Below are 19,238 nucleotides of genomic sequence, written 5' to 3' on the forward strand. Positions count from 1 at the left end.
ATTATAATGAATCAATAAACCTAAAGTGATAGAAGCAATTATAAGAATAAGAAGAAGAACAACAATATTTATCCCGAAGGAAATTGTTTCCAGAGTTTCAAGTAAAACATAACAATAATAAGTAATAGTAGGAAATTGTATAAACAGTGAAAAAAAAAAAAAATTATATAGGTTATTGTTGCAGCTGTCATATTAATGATTAGATATTCATGTGCCATCACTGTGTTGTGCATGCAGCTGACTGACATTGAACAGATGCTGTTTGTTCTGTCTGTACAAACATACACCTTGGTCACACAGGATATTGACGGCCAGTCGGATTCACCACTCCTCACACACTTTTAATGGAGTCATAATATTAAAACATGTAAAAAAAATGTATGAAAAACTAAAACGCGAAACAGCTGATTTCATGTGATATACTTTGCAGAAATCCTCGCTCGGTAGTTCTTTCATCGTTCTTCATCACTTTCATTTAACTTTCTCTTTAACCTCTCACCTATTTTATGCCCGCTGAAGGATAAGGTAGTGCCCCCCCCCTTCCCCCCTCTGAAGTGGTGCTCCACTCTAGATGTGTTTCTGTGTAAAAGGAGTAGTTTGCGATTGTCAACGTGATGGTTCGGAGTCACCACAGGATTTGCTTTGTGGGAGAACTTGCTTTTGTACTTTATCAGGACACAGAACAAACATGGTTATTGTGTCACCCGGAGGCAGGGAGAAACTGCCGTGTATGTGTGTGCGCGTGTGTTTGTGTGTGTGTGTGTGCTCCCTCCACTTCCTGGAGGAAGGAAAAAAAAACCTTCCCAGGTAAATGTGCAGGGTGTGACCATGAAGAATGTCAAACAAAGCAAAGTGCTGCTCGTGGAGGTGCTGGAATAGAGTTTTTCATCCATGTTGAGGTTGCTCAGCAGGGAAGACTCGATCTTTGCCTGGTGTCCACGCTGAAAGCAAGGTAAGCCTCCCAACCCCTGACCCCAATTTCATTTGTCTTAATCTGACATTGTCCTTCGGTTGGTGAAGTTTGCTCTCCAGCTCTGGAAATTTTGTCACAGATCAGTGGGACCGAATGCAGCCTCGGTTGTACAGTGCTGGTCCCAGACCTGGGGGGTCTGGGAGGTCATCTGCTTTTCTGCAAGTGCTAGACAGTGTTGAGGAGGTGGAACAGAGCAGGCTGATCTAGGGTTTACGGTGAAGTTAGCAGGGATGCTCCTAATATTTCCTCCATCACTGACCCAAACTCTATAGAAATCTTTTTTTGTAAATATGAGGCATTACTTAAAATTGAACACTTCCAAGTTGTCATCATAGTGCGTCTTTCATTGCATGAGTCATTGTGTTCTTATAAACATTAAATGAGGAAAGGTCCCATAATAATCAATTACACGGTTATGACCAGAACATTTTGTTTAAGACAATCATTAACTCGCTTTTCTAGGATTTTTTAAAATGTTTGTCAAGATTTTTGGTCAATGTACTTTTATTTATAGGCTTTCCCGCTTGAGCATGAAAAATAACCGTTTCTGATGTCATTTTTTATTGCTGTCATAACAATATGGTCAAAAATAACGGCGTGCTGTTGTAGAGTGATTGGCTTGATTGTGGTAATAACTTCCAAACAGTACAACAAAGAGCAGGGGATTCAGAGCTCTGGTTGCACACTGACGTGGGCCGATGATCAATAAAGGTATTCAATATGACTACATATGAAGATCACAATTTACCTCTGATTTAAAACATTTTGAAAGCATCCAAAGAGACGTCCATGTCTCCACCTGAAGGATACACTCCAAGGAGGGGTAGAATCAGCAAGATGTGTGTGCAACTTCCGACTGCGGCAGTTTGTGTCTGTGTTTAGGGTCCTTTTTACAGGCTGATCAGGTTTCAGCAACAGCAGAGAAAAAGGTCACTGACAACTGTTGTATAATGATTCAACTGAAAATGAACCGAAAAAGAAAATGAATTTACAAGGCTAAATTGTTTAAAATAACGCTCGGTGATATCACTTAAAAATTGGAGGTGAGAGGTTTTCCTCATTTTGATTCATTCATTCATTATCCATACCACTTATCCTGGTCTCAGGGTTGCTAGAGCCTATCCCAGCTGTCATTGGCAGCATATAACCCTATATTGTCACCAGTCGATGTCATATATGGAGGCATGCAACCTCTTATCCTCTCATTCACGTGTAACATAGAGACATGCAACCGTTCGCCCTCTTATTCACATGTCTGGGTGTTTTAATCTCTGATGATGATGCATGTTTTACAACTGTGGGAAGACTCAACAGAACCTGGTGGCAACCCACAGGGAGAACATGCAAACTCTTCACAGATTCAAACTGGGCACATTCTTGCTGTGAGGCATAAGGGTGCTGAATTTTATTATCGTGTGAGAGAAAAATGATGCTGGCTTCTTGTTTTCTGGACTTGAAGTCAAAAGTGCGGCAGAACACCCAGATGTCCCCAGGTTATTGTGTTTCAATGCTGAGTGGGACATCAGCTGTGAAAAAAAAGAAAGGATGACTCAATCCTCCTTTATGGAATTTCTTTTTGTGCTGTGTTTACTTATTTTACCTGGGCAGCCCCTCTGTCAGCCAGAACATTGTGGTTTGTTAGAGAAGGCGAGCCCAGTGGTCACCTGACCCACCTTTGGATCTTTACATCCACACACCCACCAGCCATCACATGGAAACATGTGGGAGGAAACACCATGTTGGTAAATGTTCCTCACCTCTCTGGATATATTCAGTCTGAAGAGATGTGTGTGTGTGTGTGTGTTGAGGTCTGTTACCATGGCTGCCATTGTAGGCTCTCAGAGTTTTTTTTTTTTTTAAGGCTGTTAAACAAGGCATGGAAGTGATCTTGAGAAGCGGAGAGGGATCAGCAGGGTCGGGTGTGTTTTGGAAATAGAGCTTTTATGTACACGACAGTAACCGAAGCTACTCCTTGTCCAACTGGAATCTCAGTCCGTTTAATTCACATCCTGCCCCTCTCTAAACACACACACATATACACTTGCTGTGTGTTGCTTTTAGCATCTGGGATTGAAAGAACTGGTCAGTGAGAATAATTAGAGCAAGAAACAGAGGGAGAGAGAACGAGTGTCCCTCATTTGACACTTTGCTGAATAGGGATATTTTGGTTTTGCTTCACTTATAACACATGAAACCTGATCCGTCTTCCCTAATCTTACCCGGACAGAGTTTTTCCCCTTATATTTATATAAATATATACAGAAACGCCATCCTTTCTATTCTGATCCATTAGAAATTCCTTGTTTGAGTTTCAGATAACTTTTTGTTCCCTTTCGTATGATTTTGCATCATTTTTATTTTCAAAATATCCATTCGTTCAGTCATTCGTTTGATTTGTTTATGGATCAGTTTTGCAAACAGAGCAGTATGCTAATGTGCTGGTAGTGCTTCCACCTCACAGCAAGAGGGTTCCTGGTTGGATGTCAACCGGGGGGCCTTTCTAATGTGGAGTTTGCACGTCCTCCCCCTGAGTCTGTGTGGGTTTCCTCCCACAGTCTGTAGTCTGCAAGATTTTCATTTGAAATCTGAATATGCCCAGAATGAAAGGGTGGACGTCTCTATATGGCATGTGAATGAGAGGGTGAATGGTGGTATGTCTCTATATGAGGGCCTGTGGTTGACTGGTGACGGGTTGAGGTTGAAAGTCGGTAAAATCTGGTATTTATCAAAGGATCTTTTTGTTTGTTCTTACCTTTTGAGCAGCAGCAGATGCAATCTCCATCTTGATCACACCCTCGCTCCAGTGTTTCCAGTTCCGTCTCATGTGTTAAATAGATGTTATCTCTATCTTTTCACTTTTTTTCAAAGTGAATGCAAATCCCATTAGAGATGGGTTGCAGAACCCTGGTGACCAGGTGACTGGTCTCAGTTAATCACCCCTCTCATCCAATAACAGCTGGGATTGGCTCCAGCCCCACGGCGAATCATAGCACAGTACTTGGTGAAAGTATTAACAAAATATTGAATGATTTACTGCAATCAACAGTCAACCAGTTCAGGGTGAACTAATGACAGCAGGAATAAGCTCGAGTCCCCCACGATTCTCAGTGCAGGATAAGCTTAGATTTTGAATGAATTAATTATTAATGAATGACCGTATCAATTAATACAATTACTAATAAACAAGCCATTAATGCAGCCTCAGGGTGCCACGGGCCAGTGTCTCCCTGAGCCGGTCCCAAGGAAGGGCATCCGGTGTCAAACTTGCCAAAACCAAACATGCAAATCAACCTTAATTGTATATAATACTGGATTGGTTGAGGCCCAGGTTAACAACGACCGCCATTGTATTGAGGACCTACAGGGTACCGATGGAAATTGGGCCATTGTAGGTCAAAGCAGGAGAGGAGGAAGGAGTGTTAGGAATCAGAGAGAGAAGAGGAAAGGCAAGAGCCTGGGACTGAGAGTAGGGACTTTGAATATTGTAAAAAGTAGAGAGTTGGTCAACATGATGCAGAGAAGAAAGGTGGATAAATTGTGTGTCCAGGAGACCAGGTGGAAAGGTAATAAGGCTAGAAGCTTAGAAGCAGGCTTTAAGTTGTAATGTCATGGTACTGACAAGAAGAGAAACAGAGTAGGAGTTGTCTTGAAGGAGGTGTTTGTTAGGAATGTTCTGCAGGTGAAAAGTCATAAGTCAGATGGACTTATGAATCTGAAACTGGAAATTGAAGGTGTGATGCTCAATGTTGTCAGTGGCTATGCCCCACAGGTGAGGTGTGAGTTTTAGGAGAAGGTGAAGTTCTGGAATGAATTAGATGGAGTGATGCAGAATATCCCCAAAGATGAGAGTGGTAATTGGTGCAGACTTCAATGGGCATGTTAGTACAGACAATAGGGGGGATGAAGAAGTGATGGACAGATTTGGTATACAGGATGGGAAAGCAGAGGGACAGATGGTAATAGACTTTGCAAAAAGGATGGCTGTAGTGAATACTGTTTCCAGAAAATACAGGGACATTGGGTCTTATAAATGCAGAGGTAGGAGCACGCCGGTAGACTACATCTTGTATAGACGAAGAAACCTGAAAGAGATCATTGACTGTAAAGTTGTTGTAGGTGAGAGTGTAGCCAGACAGCATAGGACGGTGGTTTGTAGGATGACTCTTGTGTCAAGGAAGATCAAGAGGACATAGGCTGGTGGAAGCTGAAAAGGGAGGAGCGTTCTATGGTTGTCAGGGAGGAGTTCAGAAAGGGTCTGGGTGGTCAGGATGAGCTTCCAGATGATTGGAGAACAACAGCTAGTGTTATCAGGGAGACAGGTAGAAGAGTACTTGGTGTGTCATCTGGAAGGAAAGTAGATACGGAGTCCTGGTGGTGGAATGAGGAAGTGCAGGAGTATATACAGAGAAAGCGGTTAGCAAATAAGAAGTGGGACACTGAGAGGACTGAAGAGAACAGACAGGAGTACGGGGATATACAACATAAGGTAAAGATAGTAAGGGTAGCAAAGAAAAAACAAAGGGCGTACGATGACTTGTATACTCGGTTGGAGAGTAAGGAAGGAGAAAATGATCTATACAGGTTGGCGAAACAGAGAGATAATGATGGAAAGGATGTACAACAGGTCCGGGTGATTAAGGACAGAGAGGGAAATGTATTGACAGATGCTAGAAGAGTAATGGGAACTTGGAAAGAGTACTTTGAAGACCTGATGAATGTGGAAAATGAAAGAGAAGCAAGGGTAGAACAGGTGACTATTGTAGACCGTAAAGTTGCAGAGATTAGTAAAAGTGAAGTGAGGAAGGCATTGAAGAGTGGAAAGGCAATTGATCCTGATGATATACCTGTAGATGTTTGGAAGTGTCGAGGAAAGGCAGCGGTAGAGTTTCTGACTGGTTTATTCAACAGGATCTTAAAGAGTGAGAAGATGCCTGAAGAATGGAGAGGAATAAAGTTGATGAGCCATACAATGAAGTTATGGGAAAGACTGGTGGAAAATAAAGAGTAGAAGTCAGCATTTGTGAACAGCAGTAAGCCTTCATGCTAGAAAGAGTACTACAGATGCAGTATTTGCTTTGAGAATGCTAACAGAAGTACAGAGAAAGCCAAAGGGAGCTGCATTGTGTTTTTGTAGACCTAGAAAAAGCCTATGACAGGGTGCCAAGAGAGGAGCTCTGGTGTTGTATGAGGAAATCTGGAGTGGCAGAGAAACATGTTAGACTGGAGCAGGACATGCATGCTAGCTGTGAGACAGTGATGCGATGTGCCATAGGGGTAACAGAGAAGTTCAAGGTGGAGGTGGGACTCCATCAGTTGTGAGCCCCTTCTTGTTTGCCGTAGTGACTGACAGGCTGACAGATGAGGATGGCCAGTAATCTCCACAGACCATGATGTTTGCAGATGACATTGTGATCTGTAGTGAGAGCAGAAAACAGGTTGAGGAAAATCTAAAGAGGTGGAGGTATGTGCCGGGAAGGAGAGGAATAAAGGTTAGTCCCAGCAAGACAGAGTATATGTATGTAGTATATGTGTATATGAACGAGAGGAACTCGGGTGGAGTGGTGAGACTACAGAGAGTGGAGATCAAGAAGCTGGAGGATTTCAGGTACTTGGGGTCATCAGTCCGGAGCAACGGAGAGTGTGTAAAAGGGTGAAGAGACGGGTCCAAGCAGGTTGGAATGGGTGGAGAAAAGTGTCAGGGCTTGTACTATGTGATAGAATACTATCAGCCAGAATAGAAGGAAAGGTGTACAAGACAGTGGATAGACCAGCAATGCTGTATGGACAAGAAACCGTGACAATTACGAAAAGACAGGAGGCAGAACTGGAGGTCTCAGAGATGAAGATGCTGAGGTTCTCTTTGGGAGTGACCAGGACGGGTAGGATCATGAATGAGTCTATCAGATGAACAGCATATGTTAGATGTTTTGAAGAGAAGGTCAGAGAGCCAGACAGAGATGGTTCAGTCATGTACAAAGGAGGGATAGTGAATAGATTGGGAGACGGATGCTGGAATTGGAGCTGCTGCCAGGCAGGAGGTCTTGAGGAAAACCAAAGAGAAGATATATGGATGTAGTAAGAGAGAATATAAAGGTAGTTGGTGTGAGAGAGGAGGATACAGAGAATAGGGCTTGATGGAGAGGGTTGATTTGCGATGGCGACACTGAAGGCAAAGGCCGAAAGGGGAAAAAGAAGACTGATAAACGATCCCTTGCATCTGCAATACAAGAAAGAAGAATATGGGGGTTACACTTCAACAGGTCTTTAACCTTCTGTGTTGAATGGTGTGTGTGTGTGTGTGTGTGTGTGTGTGTGGTCTGTATCAGGGTGGAGGGATGCTGGACACACTGTACGAGTGGTTCTGGTGGGACCGGATCTGGCTGCCGGTGAACCTCACATGGGCTGACCTAGAGGACCAGGACGGGCGGGTTTATGCCAAAGCCTCGCACCTATACGTCACCATCCCCTACGCCTTCGTCTTCCTGCTGGTCAGGTTTCTGTTTGAGAGGTATCAGCTCCAGCAGTGATCACATCTCTGCCATCAGAGAACCTCAATCCCCTTATCTGATGTCCTTGTGAACAAATCTCCTGCACTAACACACCATTGTTAATCACAATTATTTTATTACACTAACAATCAAAAATAATCAATGTGCTTTTAAAGGGATCACCAGCGACCAAGATGTTCTTGTTCAATTTCTTGCCAAATAACTTTTCTCGGTATATTTTGGCAAAGTGGGGCTTAGTAAATAAACTATCAGAGTCAAGGATAATTTTGCTCTCAGGATAATGCCTGCCAGTCACCAATAAAAACCCAGGAGTTCTGTCTCTCAGCGCTAACGTTATGATAATTAATGTTGCAAGTTAGTGTCACACATCGAACACAACATGGTACAGTTATTCAACTGTGAAGTTCTTTAACACAGAACCAAGGGAAGCTCCCAACAGTCATCATCATCATCACTCACAAAGGATTCTAGGGTTCCAATGGTCAGTCTCCCCACCCCACGCTACAACATCTTGTTTGTATAGAATTGTAAAAAAAACTTTTCACTCATAAACTACCGTTGTTGTTTATTTTGCAACGCTGTCTAGGTAGTGACGTCATGAAGTTTTTCGCCATTAGATGCTACTTCTGCAGTAGTGGTTGTTGACGTACTCACAGGAGGACTTCCAGCGTCTCCTACCTGTAGCATTTTTTCAAGCAGGCTTCACTCATTACCTGAGGATGTTTTTTATTTTTAAAGAAAACTGCTCGCATGGCATTTGGCTTTAGCATCTGTTTAAAACTAGCAGCACCCGTAGCTGTGGTGAAGCGGCGAGAGCATAGCGACAGGTCCTTAAGATGTTATGTACATCCACAAGCAATTTCCCAACCCTGTCTTTGCTTTTTGTCCCTCAGAGAGCTATGTAGGTCAGTCGCTTTTTCCCCTTAGACTGGAAATTGCACCCAAAAGCAGCACAATGTGGCTTTTTTACCATATATACCATACCATACTATGCTAAAGTTAACATGAGCTACCTATATACGTCATCAACCCAGGAAGCACTGCGTGAGCAAACCAATAGGGCTGCCCCAGGGTTAAAGTATATGCTATCAATTGCAATTTTTTAAATAAATCATTTATTTGTGCTTTTCTGACCACAGATTCTAGTATGAGGCAAACAGTAAAGCATGCCTATTAGTCCTCCCAGTTAGGGTTCCCTTTAAGAATTACATAAGGATGTCTGCTTTACTGTCCTGGTCATGGTTGCGGCTGATCCCCCATGTGTTCGTGGTGTGGCAGGTGGGTGGCGACAGCTCTGGCGGTCTCCGCCGGGATCAAGCCGAAGGTCTGCCTGAAGGCGGAGGACAATCCCGTCTTAATGCTGTTCTACGCCACACGGAGTAGGACGCCAGCACAGGTAAACACTGACAGCAGCTCCAACGTCCAGAGTACTGACACACAACTTGATTATAGTATCACGCGGCGTGATGCCACATCACACAATGTTACACAAACAAGATATCTGAGATTTACCGCAACTGTAATCTGTTAAACCACTTTACTGTGTACTTACAACACTGTGTAACAACAAATTATATCAAGTAACAGCTGTAGGGAAAACCATCTTCACTTTCTCTTCTGTGGTTGCTTATACTTTAGGAACACCGCAAACTCGGATTTCATTCAAGTGTGAGACAGAAATACACCAAGATGAAAATGATCCACCCTCAATCGTTCAGCAAGGAATGGACATAATCTTGTTTAAATATCATAATCAGGACTGTGATCAAAGTAAGCAGAAAATATCAAAAGAAGTAAATATGTCAAGTTTCAATATTTGTTTGTGTGTGTGTGTGTGTGTGTGTGTCCAGGCAGACATTGCTGGTCTGTCGAAGAAGACTAGTCTGACAGTGAGACAAGTTGAGCGCTGGTTCAGAAGGCGACGCATTCAGGATCGTCCTGGAGTCCTGAAGAAGTTCACAGAAGCCTGGTGTGTGTTTTTATGCATACATGTGTGTGCACGTGTGTATGCGTGTGCGGATAATCATTCACACTATTATGCAAAAGCTTCAACACTCTTCTCTCCTTTTCTCTAGTTGGCGTTTTGTATTCTACCTTTTAGCATTCGTTGGAGGAATTGTGTCACTTTACGACGTGAGTTTAAAAACATTTTTTTTGCTTCAACTGCACTTTTTTAAACCCTGATTTTATCTGTCAGACTTTAATGAGCATTTTTTTATATAAAATGTTATAAAACAAAGCTCTCCATTCACTGTCTGATATAATTAAGGCTGTTAAAATTGACTTTAAGCGTTCCAAGTTCAGCAGGAAGAACAGCAATATAAAACATTGTAAAGCATAACATGAGTGGACCTGTGTCTCTCCCAGCCACAATCACATAATTACACAGTGTAATAATAAAGACAACACAAAATAAAAAAAAAATGTAAACATATAAAAACATATAAAGTCATCACAAATTACCATCATTATTAAGAGCTGGACTGAATGCCTGAAATTAATGCTTTTCGATCAGTTGCGTCATTACGTATGTATCTATGAGGAAAATAATGTCCGTGTCTCATGTCAAATATTTTCTCTTCATGCCGCTGCAGAAAGAGTGGTTTTATGACACCAGAGAAGTGTGGACCTCTTTCCCCAAACAGGTTTGTGTTCTTTTTCAATATGCTGAAAATTATCAACACTATAGTGGCTTTTGATGAGATATAAGCAACTCCCATGTTTTTTGTGTCTAAAAACATTGATTGCATCCATAAGTACACCTACTAGTGTACAAAATCAGGGACATGAATTACTGCCTTTTTGTGCAATAGTATTGTAATCACTGCAGTGGACTCATGTTATAATATAGTAATTATTGTGATAATACAGCATGGATATTCATTCTGTAGCTGTGATCATGGTGTGGCCCGTAACAGAGTTCACGCTAACTAATGAGCAGTCATGTAATAACGTAGTTATTACTGACAAAACGGCGAACTACTGTCACTCAGTCCACATGAATCCTGCCAGTGAGAATTGTGTTATGTGGCGGCTGACGTTCTTTGTGTCAAGGACGCTCAGTCTGATGTCGGCGTGAGAGGAGAGCGAATATGTTCCCATCACTCCACTGAAAGTGGAGCTGAGTGTGACACCATGTCTCCACGGAAACAAGTGATTCCTCTACAGTTCCTTCCCTCGGGCGAAAAGGTTCCAGACAAAGAGCACGGCCTTCGGGGACGGTGCTTTTATGTGTTTGACAGAGATTGTCTGACAGTTCATGTTACATGTGTGTGTGTGTGTGTGTGTGTGTGTGTGTGTGTGCGCGCACAGTCCATGCTGGAGTCCCAGTACTGGTATTACATCCTGGAACTCAGCTTTTACGCCTCACTCCTATTCAGCATCACTTTTGATGTCAAGCGTAAGGTGAGTCATTTTAGTAAGGGGCCAGAACTTTTCAAAATGTACCAAATCAAATCACGTGTTTTATTTGCAGAATTGTAACACAATGCCGTAATTAAGCATTCACTCATGCTTTATTAGAGTAGTATAAGGTTTTCATTTCTTAAAACTACATCTCAGCTCTGGTTACTGAACACGTATATAGCACTGTTACAAAACTGCCAAATGCCGTCTCATGATTTCTAAATTAACTCTGAATCTACATGATATCAAAGGATTTAGGATTTGACCCTCACTTTCAGAAAAAAACACTATTTTGTCTTTTGTGATTTTTGTCTGCAATGTAAAATGTAAATAAACCAGTTTATCAGTTTTTGACTGATGTATCCCCTTTTTAAACACGTGACTATCATTTACATATGATTCCTATAGAAAAATGTATTAAAAGTTATCTGATGGCCTTGAAGAACTTTTTGCATAATTACAAACCGACAAAAAGACAAAACAATAGTTCTGCATCACATTTCATTATTAAAATACTCTGACTATTCACTTTGAGCTTTTACATATGTATAAACTATTTATTACATTTCTGGTTGTGAAATTAGTCATAAGTTTCGATCTGTCTTTGGTCTGCATGCAGAAAGGGTTAAGTTCTCCCCCCTTGCAGGCGTGGCGGCATGTTTTCATATCGCTTTCCGACATCATGCTGACCCGAGAAGCGAGCAGAAGAGAGGCCTCCCAGGCTTTAACTTTTATTTCGTGGAACAATTACCAGTCAGGATGCAGTCAGTGACCTGGGGATTCAGTGGGTTCACATAAAAACATTAATTAAAAATGTTCTTTTCATACTTCTTTCAGGACTTCAAGGAACAAATCATCCACCACCTGGCCACTTTGGTGCTCCTCTCGTTCTCCTGGTGTGTCAACTACATCCGGGTGGGGACGCTGGTCATGCTGGTCCACGATGCCTCGGATGTCCTTCTGGAGGTCAGAACCTCAACCCCCTGCTCCCCAGAAAATCCATCTGCTTTTTATTTTATTTCACTTCACCGACAACTGCATGTCCTTCCAGTCGGCAAAACTCTTCAATTACGCCAAATGGGAAAAAAGCTGCCAATGTCTCTTCGTCCTATTTGCTATCGTGTTCATGGTGACGCGACTGGTCATCTTCCCCTTCTGGTAAGTCCACAGCCCCCGGGAATCTTTTTGCAGTGCCTTGAAACTTTTCAGACAATTGTCTTCGCACATTAAGATCGCGAGGTAGCTTGCTCCTGAGGGAAGGTCTTTTTACGCTTCCATGGGGAACAGAGCAAATGGGTTCAAAACCTATTTGAACCAATTTGATGGTGTAACAAATGTGAACGCTGCGGCAACTTCCCTTTCCATATCGTACGTGTCATCTTCCTCCCCTTCATGATGGTTTAATTTTTGATTTTGGTGCCCCCTACCATAGACCATTACTGCCTTTGCCAATGCAAAACTGAAAACTGCAATTTGAGCTGGACAATTCTTAGAACAGTCCTGTCTGAGATCAGCTCATACCACAAGCATGGCCTATTACCTCCATTGTGAGTCAGGAAGAATGACTGATTTCACACACATTTACTGTAGCTCAGTCTTGTCTTTACCAAAGCCAAAATCTGGACAGTCATTGGACTGCATGCTGGGTCTGGCCTACTGCACTCAAAGATTTAGCCCAGACCAAATGTATTCCAGCAGTAATGGTAAACAATTCCATCTTGTGCTTTTCCAGGCTGATCCACTGCACCTGGGTCTACCCAATCCACCATTACCCCGCCTTCTTCGGCTACTACTTCTTCAATGTCGTGCTGGTAGTCCTTCTCTGCCTGCACATATTCTGGGCCTACCTCATTCTCCGAATGCTCAAGAAGTTCGTCTTTGGCACGGTGAGTCTCCTCTTTATGCCATTGCGATATCAGGTCCTGTTTTCACATCGGTTCAACGACATTGGGAAGCGGATGACCGGGAGGTCCGCAATCATCTGAGTATCAACTTGTTTTTATCCTTATGCAGCTGGTCTTATCTTCCGTAGATTAACCTTCCGCCTGTATTTCGTCATATGATGAACAGCATTGTGCATTTGCCTCTCGTCAATGCAAATTGCTGTTTCCCAAATAACCGTCTGTGATTGGCCAAGATATCAATAAACCCTTCAGAAGCAGAACTTGGATTCGAGCGTGGGACGTTTTCTGAACTGAAGGATCTGTAGATCTTGTAGGTGTTTCGAAAGAAATGCAGGTCGGGGTCGTTAATTTGGTAAGGATTTAAATTAGTTTACTCATGTGTTGTAACAACACATGCTGGAGTTAGTGGCGTCACATTAGCTCAGATGTGATTGTTTTTAACTGTCCTGGGATGAAATCATGAGAGCAGATAAGAGATATACCTTTTCGTAGACCTGATTTGCTGGGTCGTCAAAGAAACTTCATAACGGCAGCGTCCAGGAGGCATCCTGACCAAATGCCTGAGCAACCTGGCTTCTGGCTTCTCTCATTGCGGAGGAAAAGGTGCCAGAAGAAATGATTTTAAGATCTGGAACCGTGTATTGCTGTTTTTTTTTCTTCTCTGGTTGGGCAGAGAAACAATGGTTGTTTTGTCGTCAGTTCCTCCGTTCTTCTCTTTAGACGTGGTAGTCACAGCCACGGTTGGAGGACCAAAGGCTGTGATTGCCACAGCTTAGGTGGAAAAAAATCTTTTGGGATTGTGATAAACATTTTGACCTGAAAATACATACACAAGAAAATAAGAGATTTTAATGGAATTTCACTTGCAGACAACTGGCTCGCCACTCGCTGGCTGTGTCCTCAGCTGGTGGGACTGCAAAGATCAGTGGGTGAGGAGCCATATCTTGTCCAAGACGCGATGTGGTGTTGGTCGTAAGCTAGTTATGACCAACATATCAGCCTCTTATTCAAGAGGTTGGATTATCATGGGATGAGCAAGTAGTTGAGGAAGAGTCTAAAGCAGGGGTGTCAATGATATTGGTCCATCAGGGGGTCCAATCCAGCCTGTGGAATAAATCTACAATTTGAAAAAATTCACAAAAATCATCAACTACTTTTTTAAAATAGAAATACAGTTCCTATATTGTCTGCTAGGGGTGCACTGCTTTAGTCAGTGTTACCAACATGGCACAACTCGGTGACTCAGAACTTACAGCGACTTCCGGGTCTGGTAATAGCATTATTACTTATTTTTAGAAATGTACCTGCTTTTCTGTTGGCCTCGACACCCTCATAGGCAAGATGTCAAGAGAAAAGTGGACATGAAGTGTAGGGTTTTCCCAGAAAAATGGACCACTTCTTATTTGTTTTTTGAGGTTTGAAGGTATTTTGGGTGCCTCTATGAGACTCGCCATGGTGAAAAATACAACAAACTGCAGAGAACTGAGACAACAGATGTGAGGCATCGTGTCGTTGAAATTGCACTTACTTTCCTTCATGAATCTAAGGTTGTTCGTCATGTATTTTTAAAGGAACAGTTCATTACTTATAAAGATTTTTATCATTAACCTGTTCTCCTTTACACTAAAAACAAAGGAAAAATTTGGACTTAGTGTTACTTCTAGATAATCACGCTATGATTTTACTATTCTGGCCCCCTTGACGTCAAGTTAGGCTGTATGTGGCCCCCGGACCAAAATGAGTTTGTCACCCCTGGTCTAAAGGAAGGCATTACACAGTGCAGTAAATTGGATGGCTGAAGGGGGGGGGGGGGTGTTGCTTGTTCATAAAAGGGTAGTTTTATAACAGTTACTCAAACAGAAAAACAGAAAAAGAAAAAGAGGGAAGGTGGTGGGTTTTCAAAACTGTGTCTTATTTATAGTTAGGAATGTCACATCTCGTAATTTTTTTTTTCCACTGATATCAAAAGAAATGGTGTTCCAAAAGTTGTATGGAGCTTCTTCAATGAAGTGTTCATATAGTTTGCTTTAGGAATGTCTGTAGAGCTTCCACCAGGTCAGTTGTGGGTGTCAGACATTTCAGCTCCCTTCGTGTTACAGCTCACAAGAGATGAGAGGAGCGACAACGAGGAGGAGGAGGACGATGACAGCAGCCTGACAGAGAATGAGAACGAAGAGCAGTGCCGCCTTGGACGCAGTCAGGCCTTGAACGCAAAGGAAGAGAAGAACAGCTGTCTTGAATGCTTGTCTCCCCCGGAAAACATCTGCCAGGCTAAGATGGTCTACTGACACCAGCTCAGTTCATCTGACATCCCTGGCGTCATTGCTGATTCTTGGGGATTTCCTGGAGGCTGCCGTGGATGAGGGAGACTGCTATTTCCTCACGATGGATGTTCCAAGAATGGCGAAGATTTACAGTGAAATGAAGGTGGCTCATGGCATATTATTATTATTTTTTAAATTAATTAAATCTCTCTAAAAACACACAAAATGGCCAATGGAGTTTTGTAGCCACTTTAATATCATATTGAACCGTTCTTATGAAAACTCTGCAGTTGGGTCTAAAATTGACACTCACTATGCAAGGACATCCCTATAGGAGCACCGTATCCTACTGTCACATATCTTTGCGTACATGTGCTTCATCATCTCTCTACAGGACAATACATCATACATATCAGTCAAAAGGTCATCAAGCACAATGCATGCATGACGCATGGCATATATTGATTGGTGTGAAGAAGTGCACTGTAGGATAATTTCCGTGACTGAAATAGGTATGATAGAGGTCAATGTACAGACTGGGGTGCATTCAAAGTTGCGATCTCAGCGCGGAATGTACAGTGTGCTGAGCAGGGAGTGATTTTGGACACAGCCTGGGTGGATGCTGGAGTGAAATCTGACCTATTTCTTTGAAAAAAAAAAAAAAAAAAAAAACACAAATAGGGATTTATCCATTAAAACTGACGATGATATATGAAAAAAAATCAAAACCAGAAATCAAAAAAATTCCGATATTCCATTTAAAACAACTCCTGGTCCAAAGTACCGCTTTCAGTGAGATGAAGAGGAGGTCAAGAGAGGTAGTTTTAGGAGACCAAGAGTCTGGATCACAGACAGTCGCACTGCTGTAAGAAATTTAACCAGACCTTCCATTCCATCCTTGGCTTGTCACTATCAAATCATGGGACAATGAACGCAACAGTGTTACAAGATGCAGACAGTAACAAAGATTGTGTATTTTACCACCTCAACCTGCAGTTGGAGATGCTTAAAAGTGGCGTGTGAAGCACCACATTTTGTTAAAAAAAAAAATTAAAACATGGAACAATGCTTTTCAATCTGGAAGTGACACACAAAGGTCAACGCCTTCATCGGACCTTCTATTAGCAGAACAGTGACATTCAGTGGCCGGTGAGTGGATTGCACACCATTTTTAGAATACAACTACCTTCCTCGGAATCTGACGTCCTCTTGGCAGCGCTGGATGACAAAAACCAGGGGGCGTCATGATAACATTGAAACCAAATTTTATCAACATTTGTTTTTTGGATGGCAACAGTTTCAAATGGATTTAAGAATAAGGATTAAAAAATATAGACACTGTAACAGAGGTGCTTCTTTCATTGTTTTTTGCCTATAAATGATCTATTGTGTCATGTATTGATGATGTGGCTATATCAGATGTGTTTTTTTATATCTTATATTCTGTAATGTCAGTGGAGGGCTGTGGATTTTACACCTCGGCCTTCAGTAGTGCTCAAGTACATCCCCCAGTAATTAGTCTATGACTATAAAAAACATCTTATTATGCAGAAATGTAGTATTAAGATAGGTGCATCACAGATAGATAAGTCGTGTAGTGTTAAAATTCGCCTGCGGGAACGCATCACGTGACGACAAATGGATGCTCAACTCGATCACGCACCCCTCAGCTTTGTCAAGGGCACAGCTCGGCACCCCAAGTGCCCAAATTCCTAGAGTGTGTAAAAAAAGTCCTTATTAGGAAGTACACCCAACCGATGGTATAAAACGGCGGTGCCTCCTCGGTTCGGGGCCAGAACCTCCTCATCTGCATAGCCGCTGGACGGGTGTCCAGAGAGGGTGAACTACCTCTCAGGGTGACATTCGTTCGGGCCCGGGATATCGCGTAAGTGTATTTCCTGATTTTGAATATATCATTCTTGCTTGATCAGCTCTTGACCATTGGAACATTTTTCCCCCGAATGAAATCTGAACACACCAGGACGACAAAGTCCGGTCCCATGGCGAGGGCCACAAAAAGGGACAGTAGCTACAATGAATGCCTTTCTAGCAAACAGCTGCGACTCATAAAAAGCACCAATAATAACCTTATAAACCTGCAGTATTATTTCGGAAAACAGCACCAAAAATTCTGATCATTTGTAGACAAAATCCATCCTCCTTTCTTTCCTCAAAAAGAGCTCAATTATTCTATTGTACAGATTATGCGTGCGCTTCAGAGCAATACAATTTGCAGATTACCTGTGAGCCTGTGAGCCAGGGGTACCGATCGTGGTTAGTGGCTTGAAAATGGCGGACAAATCCTTGTCCTGGTTGTGACAGGTTCGCTAGCTTAGGAGTTGCCTGACCATTCTTTACTATGTCTAGCTTTTCATTAAAACCCCATCTAGAAAATTGCTTTAACAATATATTAGCAACTAAATCAGTTTCTTCTCCTGCAGCCATTGCATGTTGACAAAACCTATATTAAACAAACACAACTATATTTTTGTTCGCAGCTCGCTAGTGCGCCTCTCCTCGCTAATATGCTAGTCCACTCTCTGACTATCCAATCAGAGGGTGTGAATATGCTGACGTTGCTGTAGCCTGCTAGAGGGCTTTGATGTCGTCAACTCAAAATCTGATTGGTTGAAGCAACAGCGTCATCAACACTTATTGTTTTGCTTCAAGAGCTGGCAGAACTGATTGTGCAGCCCTCCTCCCCCACAGGCAGATTTCTTTGACTTTGACCCGACAGATGATGGTTGAAATGTGATTGGTTAAATGCTTTAATATGAAAATGCATGTCTGGAGGCGGCACAACCAGGGGAAAAAACTATGAAAGGAAGTGAACGGACCATTTGGAATTATTTAACAAGTATTCATGGACAAAATATAATTAACATATGTGATTCAGATATTTTTTTAGGCCAGCAGAGAAGTCCTTGCAGGCCCCGAAGGTCCACCCCTAACTTTACACTAAAGTTTACACCTACAAAGTGACACAGAACACTAAACACCACTAAACAACGGCTATTATCAAATGTCAAAATGCGTCCTCCGCGAGTTTTCCATGTTGATTTCAACTAATAAATGTACATAATTGTGATGTGTTTACAGCCCAAACCTTTTTCTTTTTATACCCTTTAAATTTCACACATTCCCTGACAAAATGCTTATATTTCCTGAATAATGTGGTACAACTGTATGAACTATTGGACAAACATTGTTAATCTAGTTATATTCAAGATTTATATGTTGGTGACGCTGCATTAGATGTGTTATGAATAAAACACATTTCGCTTTCAGGAGCTTTTTACAAGAATTCAAATACAACTTTGATCCTTAACTCCCCCTCCCCTAAATGAAATATAGGCATTTAATATCTTAATGTTCCTGATGATATTTTAATTAGTCTAGGATGGAGCTCCTGCAGGTGTCCAGCGCAGCAGCCATGTTTAGTCTTGCCAGATGATGGCAGTGCCAAGTGATTAAGCTCAATGTTTGTTTCTGAACTGAGCTGCAGAAAACAGGCTGCTTTTATTTATTACATGGAAACAGTGAGTGAGGCAGCAGTCGGATGATTCATGGCCCGTCCCTCTTCAAGGGCTGAAGTTATGGAACATCCTGTATGTTCTTTTCAACTTATAATAAATATGTCATGTCGCATCCTGCCTGTCTGCTCAAAGCCTTAACTCCACTCTGTGTTTCATTAAATGAAATGACAACAAAAGGGGGAAATCAATATGTTTTTTGAAATTTCTTATGATTCTTGTTTTCTCTTAACGGTTGCAATTATGCCTCTTGCCACAGAGCGGTGCTCAACAACCTGCTGCTTGCTGTGTGTGAGCCTGGAGAGGGAGGCTGGTCATGTGACACATCATAGATCATCATAAATCATCTTGATAAATTCAAAAAATTGAAAAAAGAAAAAAAACTCTATCAACGTATTTGCATGGAGTAAGTCGCTTGAATAATCATATTGTTCTCACTTGTTTGCTCGTCAACGCAATTTCCTTAAAGGGGAGTTTTCTCCATTCTGATTGGCTGTGCGATCCACTGATGAATTCATTCATTATATATCGACACATGGAGCCAGTAAACCGACTGTTCCATTGTTTGTCCATTATGAAGTTACACTTTGTGTCACACACACAAACCCATAGAGATAAATACTGAGGGACCAAGAGTAAGATGGTGTTTT

The 19,238-nt window shown here is 42.0% G+C and overlaps 1 protein-coding gene across 1 annotated transcript; it reads left to right on the forward strand.

The window, feature by feature from the left end:
- Positions 1–820: 820 nt before the first annotated feature.
- Positions 821–15,275, forward strand: cers3a (ceramide synthase 3a). The gene is made up of 11 exons (XM_086143721.1): positions 821–952; positions 7,300–7,481; positions 8,761–8,878; positions 9,333–9,451; positions 9,558–9,615; positions 10,077–10,127; positions 10,795–10,887; positions 11,725–11,853; positions 11,939–12,045; positions 12,620–12,773; positions 14,891–15,275. Exons 2-11 carry the CDS (start codon positions 7,309–7,311, stop codon positions 15,077–15,079), a joined length of 1,191 nt encoding a protein of 396 aa, XP_085999847.1. The 5' UTR covers positions 821–952; positions 7,300–7,308; the 3' UTR covers positions 15,080–15,275.
- Positions 15,276–19,238: the final 3,963 nt, after the last annotated feature.

This window comes from Fistularia commersonii, chromosome 3 (assembly GCF_037954325.1).
Source record: "Fistularia commersonii isolate RoL2024-O1a breed Wild chromosome 3, RoL_Fcom_v1.0, whole genome shotgun sequence".
Lineage (NCBI taxonomy): Eukaryota > Metazoa > Chordata > Actinopteri > Syngnathiformes > Fistulariidae > Fistularia > Fistularia commersonii.

What these genes read in the sequence shown, in the direction of transcription:
- cers3a (XM_086143721.1), top strand. Translation starts at nt 7,309, where the DNA reads ATGCTGGACACACTGTACGAGTGGTTCTGGTGGGACCGGATCTGGCTG. An exon ending in GGAGTAGGACGCCAGCACAG is followed by an intron (nt 8,879 to 9,332) that starts GTAAACACTGAC and finishes GTGTGTGTCCAG; the next exon opens with GCAGACATTGCTGGTCTGTC. An exon ending in GGACCTCTTTCCCCAAACAG is followed by an intron (nt 10,128 to 10,794) that starts GTTTGTGTTCTT and finishes GTGCGCGCACAG; the next exon opens with TCCATGCTGGAGTCCCAGTA.